The sequence below is a fragment of the Vombatus ursinus genome, unplaced genomic scaffold (assembly GCF_900497805.2).
Source record: "Vombatus ursinus unplaced genomic scaffold, bare-nosed wombat genome assembly UNPS02014417.1, whole genome shotgun sequence".
NCBI lineage: Eukaryota > Metazoa > Chordata > Mammalia > Diprotodontia > Vombatidae > Vombatus > Vombatus ursinus.
The window spans coordinates 550,981-560,413 of NW_020954195.1; the positions used below are offsets into that span (position 1 = coordinate 550,981).

Sequence of the window (9,433 nt, forward strand, 5' to 3'; positions counted from 1 at the left end):
CCCTACCTCTGTCCCTGCCTCTGTCCCTGCCCCGACCCTGCCTCTACCTCTGCCCCTTACCCTGCCTCTGCCTCTGCCCCTGATCCTGACCCTGGCTCTGCCTCTGTCCCTGACCCTGCCTCTGCCTCTTCCCCTGCCCCTAGCTCTGCCTCTGCCTCTGTCCCTGCCCCTACCTCTGTCCCTGCCTCTGTCCCTGCCCCGACCCTGCCTCTACCTCTGCCCCTTACCCTGCCTCTGTCTCTGCCTCTGCCTCTGTCCCTGACCCTGCCTCTGACCCTGTCCCTGGTTCTGCCTCTGCCTCTGACTCTGCCCCTGCCCCTGCCTCTGCCTCTGTCCCTGGCTCTGCCTCTCCCCCTGCCTCTGCCTCTGCCTCTGCCCCTGCCTGTGCCCCTGCCCCTGCCTCTGACCCTGGCTCTGCCTCTGTCCCTGACCCTGGCTCTGCCCCTGTCCCTGGTTCTGCCTCTGCCTCTGCCCCTGAACCTGGTTCTGCCTCTGTCCCCAACCCTGGCTCTGCCTCTGCCTCTGTCCCTGACCCTGGCTCTGCCTCTGCCCCTGACCCTGCCTCTGCCTCTATCCCTGTCTCTGTCCATCTCAGTTTCTTGGGCTGTCTCAGGAGGAACACAGCTTCCAGGACTAGGGAGTTGAGCCTGTCCTCCACCCTTCCTAGACTCTCCTCAGCTCTGGGCACAACAGTCTAAGAAGAACACCAATGAGTTGGAGAGATGTCAAGGGAAGGCATCCTGGGGAGTAAAGGGCCTAGAGACCATGTCACATGCAGATAAGTTGGAGAAACTATGGAGATGAATAGTTCCTGGAGAAGAAAAGATTCAGGAGACATAAGAGCTCACTTCACATTTAAAAAATATTATTTGTTTTTAACATTAATTCTTTTTTTGGTGAGACAATTGGGGTTAAGTGACTTGCCCAGAGTCACACAGCTGGTGAGTGTTATGTGTCTGAGGTCAGATTTGAACTCGGGTCCTTCTGACTCCAGGGCCGGTGTTCTATCCACTGCACCACCTAGTTGTCCCATAACATTATTTAAAAAAAAAAAATCTTGAGTTCCAAATTCTCCTCCTCCCTCCTGCCCCTCCCCCACTCACCAAGAAGGCAATCTATCAGTTACATGTATGAAGTCATGCAAAACATATTTCCATATTAGAGAAGCTGTAGGAAAAGGAGAGCAGAGAAATTGAAAAGGAATCTGCTTTAATCTGCACTGGAGACGGTCAGTTCTCTGTCTGGAGGTGGGCAGCACGCTTCATCATGGGTCCTGTGGAGCTGTCTTGGATCACAGAGTAGCTAAGTCTTTCCCCATTCATGATTCTGAAGGGCTGTCAGGCACATGGGACAGACTGTCTTTCTGGCCCCCCAAGGCAGAACTGGGAGTAATGGGAGCGGGGAGCAGGGCAGGGGCAAAGAGGCCCATTGAAGCTGGAGGGCAGGAGAAGTCCCCCAGCACAATGTGCTGAGCTCCCCATCCCAGGAGGTGTTCAAGCAGGGGCTAGATGATGCCTTGTCAGGAAGGCTGCAGAGGGCTCTCTTCCTGAGGTACAGTTGGATTAGATGGCCAGGAAAGTCCCTTCAAGCTTGGAGATTCTGGGACTCATGAGGTCTTTGGATTTCTCAGTCCCCAGATGTCTCATTCTCTGCATCTCAGCTTCTTCGTCCCTCCTCTCTCTCTCTCTCTCTCTCTCTCTCTCTCTCTCTCTCTCTCTCTCTCATTCTTTCATTCTCTTAGACTTTGAGTCTCTTTGTGTCTCTTTCTGCAACTCTGTGCCCCAGTTTCCCAGAGTAATACTGCCTTCTTTTCTAGAGCTACAGGAGGTGGTGGAGGTCATTGCTCCAGAGCTGATGGCCAAGGGTGTCCAGTGCTTTTACTTGAGTTCCACATCCCCCACGAAGGGGGTGGAGCCCCTGAAGGACCGCATAGAGGCAGCCTCCTCTGATCCAGTGCCCCCCCAGATTCGAGCTGGCGTCACCTCTAAAAGCATGGCTCTGTTCATCTACACTTCTGGGACCACTGGTGAGCAAGACTGCTCTGACCAGCACTCATCCTCTGACCCCACGGCCGTCTCTCCCCTGTTGATTATTTCCGCTTAATCTCGTCTCTAGCTTGTCTATATGCAGTTTGGCAGCTGCCACCCAATTAGCTGACCTCCTGCTTTATAGCAGGGTCTGTCTGTATCCTCAGTGCTTAGCCCAGGGCCCAGTATACATTAGGCACCTAATCAGTGCTTGCTACCTGACTGAGTTGGCCTCTTCTTTTCACACGCCCACCGGACAGGCCTCCCCAAGCCAGTGATCTTGAATCACAATCGGGTGTTGATGATGGCGTCGTCCCTGAGAGCTTGCGGAGTACGGCAGAGCGATGTCTTCTACACAGCCCTTCCACTTTACCATACCTCTGCCTTGCTGGTTGGCATCATGGGCTGCATAGAACGAGGTGAGAGCTTTGGGGACTGCTGCTGGGCAGGGATGACGGCCTCTGGGCTCAGTAAGGGGGTGTGTGACTCAGCAGGAAACCTAGCTGAGCCTAGCTTACCTTGGACAAGTCCTTTCCTTGGATTTTGTGGGCCACGGTTTCTCCATGAAACAAATGAGGAGCCTGGATGAGATGGTCTCCAAGTTCCTTGAGCTCTCAGCCTTACATTCCTATCTATGATTGGGCCGGGTCACCTAGACTCCTCCCACAGCCTCCTTCTGGACTTCAGTCCCTCTGAACTGTCCCAGTTCACCAGCAGTGGCCAGAGCTCCCTTCCTCAAGCCCAGCACTGACCTTTAGGGCTCATTCCCTGCATTTGGGGCTGGGGGGAGGGGACAGGAGCTTTGTTCATGATCTGGGCTGGCCTGAGAAACCAAGGAGGACCCAATTTCCCAGACTACGTGGGAGATTAGACTAGGAGGCACGTAAGTCACTTGATGTATGACACCGACCACTTCCTATCACTTCTCTGGGACCTTCTGGGGTGCCTCCCCTGCTGCCAGGTAGGTGTAGCGGGTGCTAGGGAGATGGTCCCCCGCAGTCTTTCTGACTGCTTGGTGGCACTGCTCTTTAGGGAGTTAATCTCTGCCCTGGGCTACTCTCAGGGAGAGCTTGGCTGTCCCCCAGGTACAGGGCAGAAACACTGGCCCTCTTAGGAGGGTTAGCCGTCAGAGGGGCCACCAGACTCCAGTTTCTATGGTCCCCAGGTTGCTGCTCTGGTGCCTGAGTCATGCCTTACCGTCCCGCATCCTGACCTCCAGAGACCCAGCAAAGGAAAGGGGTTGAGGAGGCTGGGAGTACAGGAGTAGAATGGGTGTTGAGGGCTTGGGGAGAGTTAGAGACCCTGCAAGAGGCTGATAGTCTGCCCTCCTCTCTGGCCCAGGGTGCACCTGCATCCTGGCCCCAAAGTTCTCAGTCTCAAGGTTTTGGGATGACTGTCGGAAGTATCAGGTGACAGTCATTCAGTATGTTGGAGAGGTCCTTCGCTACCTGTGCAGCAGCCCTGAGGTGAGTGAGCTTCTCCCTCTGCATGTTAGCCTAAGGGAGACCACAAATCCCTCATCATCCCCAGATAAAACCTAGGGTGACTTGCCCTTGGAAACACAAAGGAGACCCCTCCCCACATTGACCCAGGGCAAGATTCCCTTCAGGCAGATCTATAGATTTACTATTTACTACTACATATCCTGAGGGAGACCCTACCCCAAATCAGCCCACTAGTGACCCTTCTCCTACATGTGTCCCAAGGGAGGGCCCTTCCTAACCTCACCCCCTGGGTAACCTTGGGCCTGCTCCCTGCAGCGACCCTGTGACCAAGAGCACAAGGTGCGATTGGCCATAGGGAATGGTCTTCGGGAAGAGGTCTGGAAACAGTTCCTGAAGCGTTTTGGGCCCATTCGAGTCTGTGAGATCTACGGCTCCACAGAGGGGAATATGGGCTTCATTAACTACACCGGACGTGTGGGGGCTATAGGCAAGAGCAGCCCTCTACTTTGGGTGAGCAGGATCCTTCCTCTGCCCTCCCCTCCCCTCCCCTCCCCTGGGACTTCCACCCACCCCAGACTATCCGCCCTGAGGTCCCACTCCTGGGGGATCCTGAGACCTCTGTCCTCTGAACCCTGACTCAGCAGCAGATCCCAGACTCTCGGAGCCTGTAATCCACAACCTTGGGGAGCCCCTCTCAAGCTCTTACCCAGTGCCTGGCACCTAGCAGGCCCCCTCCTCTGTCTTCCTTCCCTGCACCTTTTCTCCTTGCTTTCCTCAGCTGCTCAGTCCCTTTGAGCTCATCCAGTTTGATACTGAGACAGAGAAGCCGGTTCGGGACAAGAAAGGCCGTTGCATCCCAGTGGGGCCTGGTAAGAGGGCTGGGGCTGGAAGCCGGGCCACAGGGATGGGGTGGGAGGGAAGGAAAATAGCTGCCTCTTAGTGGAGACGCTTGTCAGCTCAGCCCCCTCCCAGGCCCAGAGGCAAAACTGCCTTCCCTGCCTCGTTTCTCTCCGGTAGTTCTATCTCTCTCCCTAGGGGAAGCAGGGCTGCTGGTGTCACTTGTCACCAGCTTCTCCCCCTTCCTGGGGTACCTGGGCTCACCGGAACACACAGAGAGGAAGCTACTCCGGGATGTGCTACGACCGGGGGATATCTACTTCAATTCTGGGGACTTGCTGTCTAGGGACTCAGAAGGCTTCCTCTACTTCCAAGACCGTATTGGTGACACATTCCGGTCAGGGAAAAGACCTTCAGGAGTGGGACTGGGGGAGACAGGATTTCAGGTTCTGATGGGAAGAGGTGGGCTGCTTTCCACTGAGGAGGATGTCAGGTCCAGGGTGGTTTCTGGTCTGGGAACAGGGATCTCCTGAGGGACCCAGAAGACACCCTCTTGTGTCCCCACAGCTGGAAGGGAGAGAATGTGTCTACACGGGAGGTGGAGGGTATGTTGTCCTTGGTGGACTTCCTGGAGGAGGTTAACGTCTACGGTGTCCCTGTACCTGGTGAGAATGGCTAGAGGGGAGAAGTGCCATCCCCTCAAAAGTGAGGACTCAGGGTTGCTTGGATAAGGGAAGAAAGGACTATGGGGGGAGTGGGTGGGTGGTCTTTGTGCTCCAGCCTGGCCTAAGGCTTTCACAGGAGCTGTCCACTCTGGAGGAAGTCTGGCCCCTATGGCAGGTGAAGACAGAAAGCTGCTAGGCCAGGCACTGGTCTGGACTGATTGGAGGGAGGGGAGGGTGACTATGATTTTCGTTGAATTCACCTCCTGCTCTTGGGAAGGGAAGGGGAGGAGAGACAGGGAACCTGGAAGGCTTTTTATTTTTTCAGTCAGAAGAAAGTTTGTCTTCAAGACCCATTATGACATTACAGGAAGAGCTTACTTATGAGGGATGGTCATTGGTGGCCAGGGTGGTTTCTAGTCTGGGAACAGGGGTCTCTGGAGGGACCGAGGTGGCACTGAGCCAGAAAAGACACCCTCGTGTCCCCACAGCTGGAAGGGAGAGAATGTGTCTACACGGGAGGTGGAGGGTGTGTTGTCCTTGGTGGACTTCCTGGAGGAGGTGAATGAGAGGCCTCCTTGCCATATGTGAAAAACCAGGCTGGCCAGGTGAAAGCCTGAGACTCTTAGCACCTGGCACATGCTTGGGGAAGAGGCTCCCAAGCTGGTTGGGAGGACAGGAAGGAGATGACCAGATGGAGCAAGTCTGCCCCATCCTCTCCTCATCCCCAGTAACCTGGCACATGCCTACAGGTTGTGAGGGGAAGGTCGGGATGGCAGCTGTACGGCTGAGACCTGGAAAAGCATTTGATGGCCAGAAACTCCACAGCTTCATAGAGAATGGGCTCCCTGTCTATGCTGCTCCACACTTCATTCGGATCCAGGTGAGAGGCTACCCTGGGAGAACTGGAAGCGCTGGGGAATCATGGGAGAAAGAAAGGGAGGGGCTGTGATTAAGGGCGAGAGATTTGGGGTCACCCTCAGTGACTCTTCTTTCCCCCCCCCAGGACTCCTTAGAGACCACAGGCTCGTTTAAGCTCATTAAGTCTCGGCTGGTTCAGGAGGGTTTTGACTTGAGTGCCATCTCTGATCCCCTGTATGTGTTAGACAGAAAATCCAAGACCTTCCAGCCACTGACCCTAGATTTGTACCATGCCATCTTGGATGGAAGCTTCCAGCTCTGATGTCCGACTCTAAACCCCAAGGCATTCACAGGGACCCCTGACCCAAAGCTTCCAAGTCCTCTCCAGCCTGGTGACCACATACTCCCTACCTACCTCATGCCTCAGATTACCTTTGTATGGTTGGGGGCAGGGAGGTGAAGGAATACTGAACTATTTTATAGGCAATGAGATGGAGGATAACCTTTTCAGGATCAGGTCACTTTGGTGAGGATGTGGAGGCGGGGAATCCCCCAAATTTATCCCCCTTGGCTCTCTTCTCATTTTGGTGAGAGGAGCCAGGTAGCAGCCTCCCTATGCTCCCCAAATGTCCTCCCAAGAACCTCCTGCTTGGCGACAACACTGGGCAGAAGAAACAAAGATGAAATCATCTTTGACCTCAAGAAGTTTGTGATCTAACGTTGTAATACGCGGAGGAAAAAGGAGGAGGAAGAAGGGGTCAATGAAATGGTGATGAGTTTGGTGATGCTGATGAGGATGAGGATGAGAAGAAGAAGAATGATGAAGATGGCGGTAATGAGGACGTTGTTGAGGATGAAGATGCTGCTGCTACTACTAAAGCTGGCCTTTCTAGAGTGCTTTATTTGGTTGTTTATTTGTTTTGGTTGCAAAGTTCTTCCTATACGTAACATGCATGAACACATTTATGACTTTGCCAATGAGTGACATGTAATCCTTCTCACTATCAGGCATACTAGGTAACATTTCTATAGTGTTGTGTGTATATTATTCCATTTGACCTCCATGCCAACCTAGGAATCAGTGGCATACTGTACCTGTAACCCTCTAATGTTTGAAGAGCACCTTCTATACCTCATCTCATTTGAATCTCACCATACCCCTGTGAGGTGGGTACTGCAGGTATTGATATCCCCGTTTTATGTGAGAGGAAACCTAGGCTTCTAGTGATTAAATGATTTATGCTAGTAAGAGTCAGAGAGAAGATTTGAACCCAGATCTGACTGAATGCCTCTGAACACATGAAGGAGCTGAGTGAGAGCCAGTCCCGTTGAAGCAAAGTTCTCCATATCTCAGCTAGACCAAGAGATATTGTAAGGGCTTTCTTCCTGCGGCAGGTGAAAGATGAAATGACTGGGTAAACACCAGTTGGAGCTGCAGAGCATATTGATTTATTAAGCTATGAATGCCAATTGCCTAACCAATCGGGACCAGACCTCCTCAGCTTAGGGCTGGACCCTGAAGACAGGGGGAGACAGACTTTTAGGCATTAAAAAAATTAATCAGATAAGACCAGTTGATTAACCAGGATACAACATTGGGTAATCCAATTTGTAATTGGAGGACAGATTAGGGATTTTCCAAGTCGGGAGGGGGAGAGCAAACAGGTGCGATTTCCTGAAATCAGACAAGAGTGGTCCCACTCCCCCCAGGTGTCTGTATTCAATCAAAGCAACATGGAAACAATAAATGATTGACTAGTGTGGGGCCAGTTTTCAGAAAAGACATATGAAATATCTTACATGAGAAGTATAATTGTGAGAAAACATATCAGTCTTCAGATCTGACTGGGTTTCTGGTCAGCATAATCTAGGTTCTTAATTAACAGTCTCTAAGCAACAGGCATGGAGCAAGATGGTACAGTGTATAGAACTCTGGGCCTGGACTCAGGAATATCTGAGTTCAAATCTGGCCTCAGACACTTACTAGCTGTGTGACTCTGACCAAGTCACTTGACCCTACTTGCCTCAGTTTCCCTATCAGTAAAATGAGCTAGAGAGGAAATGACAAACCACTCCAGTATCTTTGCCAAGAAAACCCCAAATGGGGTCACAAAGAGTGGGGCACAACTTAAACGACTGAACAACAAAAAGCAGGTGTGTATGTGTGTGTAGTCCAGTTTTCCAGCCACGTAGGGATAGGTTCCAACAACGCAACAAAATTTTCTCCCAATTCCCACAGTTGAATAAAGTTTTCCTACAAAATTAGAGAGAAATTAGACTAAACCCATAATTGAATAGAAAAGGAACTGAGCTGGCTCCAGAATTGAGTCACAAAATGGAGTCAGTGTGGTTCACTCAATTCTCACTACCATTTGCTGTTCTAATTCCCTCAATTATCTCACTGCTAATTCCAAGCCTAAAGCTCCAGATGAAGGGTGACTCTGTCCCTTAGCTAGGCTTGGGGTCTGTGTCACCAGCAGGTCTCCTTGTAGAGTCAGGGACTACCTAGGCCTCTCCAAACCTGAACAAGAACCCCTCTTCAGTACATACCAGCTCTCAGTTTCCTCATTGGTAAAGTGAGGCTGTTGGACCAGGTGATCTCTAAGGTCCTTTACAGCTTGAAAACTTCAGATTCTAGGATTCCCAACCCAGGAGAGGCAGTGAAGCCCAACCTCTCCTTTCCCCCCTCAATTCAGACCCAGCACAATGAGGGGAGGGGTGACTGCCCTTCAGATCCAGAGTCTGTCTTGCCCAAGAATGGTGCCCAAACTGCCATGGTGAACATGTAGAGGGAAGTGGCCTTCAGTCATCCTTTCATCTGTGGAGGGAGGGCTCAAACCCCTTTGGGGAGGCCTCCTTAGGCAGTGACCACTGCCCATGGTAGGGATTATAGATGTTGGGGGCTGGGCAGGTCATTTCCCTACGAGTAGATGACCTCCAGTCATCCACTGAGGCCCAGAGCTTCAGCCAGATTCCAGTTCATCTCATTGGCCTCCGATGTCTCCACCCTGGCCACGGAGGCTCCTGGAAGCTGCTTTAGTTTCTGGCCTAGAACAACCTAGGAACCAGAGGATGTCTTCCACAATATCCTTGATGAGTGGCCATCCAGTCTCTAATCGATGATTTGCAGTGACAGATGACTCACTATTGACCATTCCATTTTTGGAGTGTCTTGGGGGCATAGAAGGGCTAGGAGATTGTGGCAATTGGGATAGTCTGGGATACTGGAGGACCCTGAGGCAGAAAACTGAGGGAGTAGGCAGAATAGGAAATACAGGGACTATACCATCTGTAGTGGGGGGAGGTCACAGTGTCCAAAGGAAGGAGAGGCAGGGCTGGGCTGGTGGGCACATGGAAGCCTTCCCTCCCCATACCTGGAACCAGAATCAGCACAACCCCCATAGGCCACTGGCGGAAGAGGGGACATGATTCTGGGTTGGGAGGTCCTGCCACGTCCCTTCCTCCCTCCCAGCTTCAGCTAACCTCTCCTCACTCTGCACCAGACTTCCCAGTCCACACAGTTCCACAGCCATCACCCACCCCCACCATGAGCGCTCTACTCTTGTCGCCCATGAAGCCAGGCTCCCAGGTGAGTGAATCT

At 52.4% G+C, this 9,433-nt stretch overlaps 1 protein-coding gene across 1 annotated transcript in view; it reads left to right on the top strand.

Moving 5' to 3' along the window:
• The window catches only part of SLC27A5 (solute carrier family 27 member 5), a 7,966-nt gene extending 1,108 nt beyond the window's left edge, over positions 1 to 6,858 (top strand). Inside the window, exons 2-10 of the mRNA XM_027861087.1 lie at positions 1,817 to 2,026; positions 2,288 to 2,446; positions 3,369 to 3,493; positions 3,788 to 3,982; positions 4,251 to 4,341; positions 4,508 to 4,706; positions 4,877 to 4,974; positions 5,724 to 5,854; positions 5,978 to 6,858. Coding sequence (XP_027716888.1) covers positions 1,817 to 2,026; positions 2,288 to 2,446; positions 3,369 to 3,493; positions 3,788 to 3,982; positions 4,251 to 4,341; positions 4,508 to 4,706; positions 4,877 to 4,974; positions 5,724 to 5,854; positions 5,978 to 6,154 — 1,385 coding nt within the window. The 3' untranslated portion in view covers positions 6,155 to 6,858. The remainder of the gene's footprint in view (positions 1 to 1,816; positions 2,027 to 2,287; positions 2,447 to 3,368; positions 3,494 to 3,787; positions 3,983 to 4,250; positions 4,342 to 4,507; positions 4,707 to 4,876; positions 4,975 to 5,723; positions 5,855 to 5,977) is intronic.
• Positions 6,859 to 9,433: the final 2,575 nt, after the last annotated feature.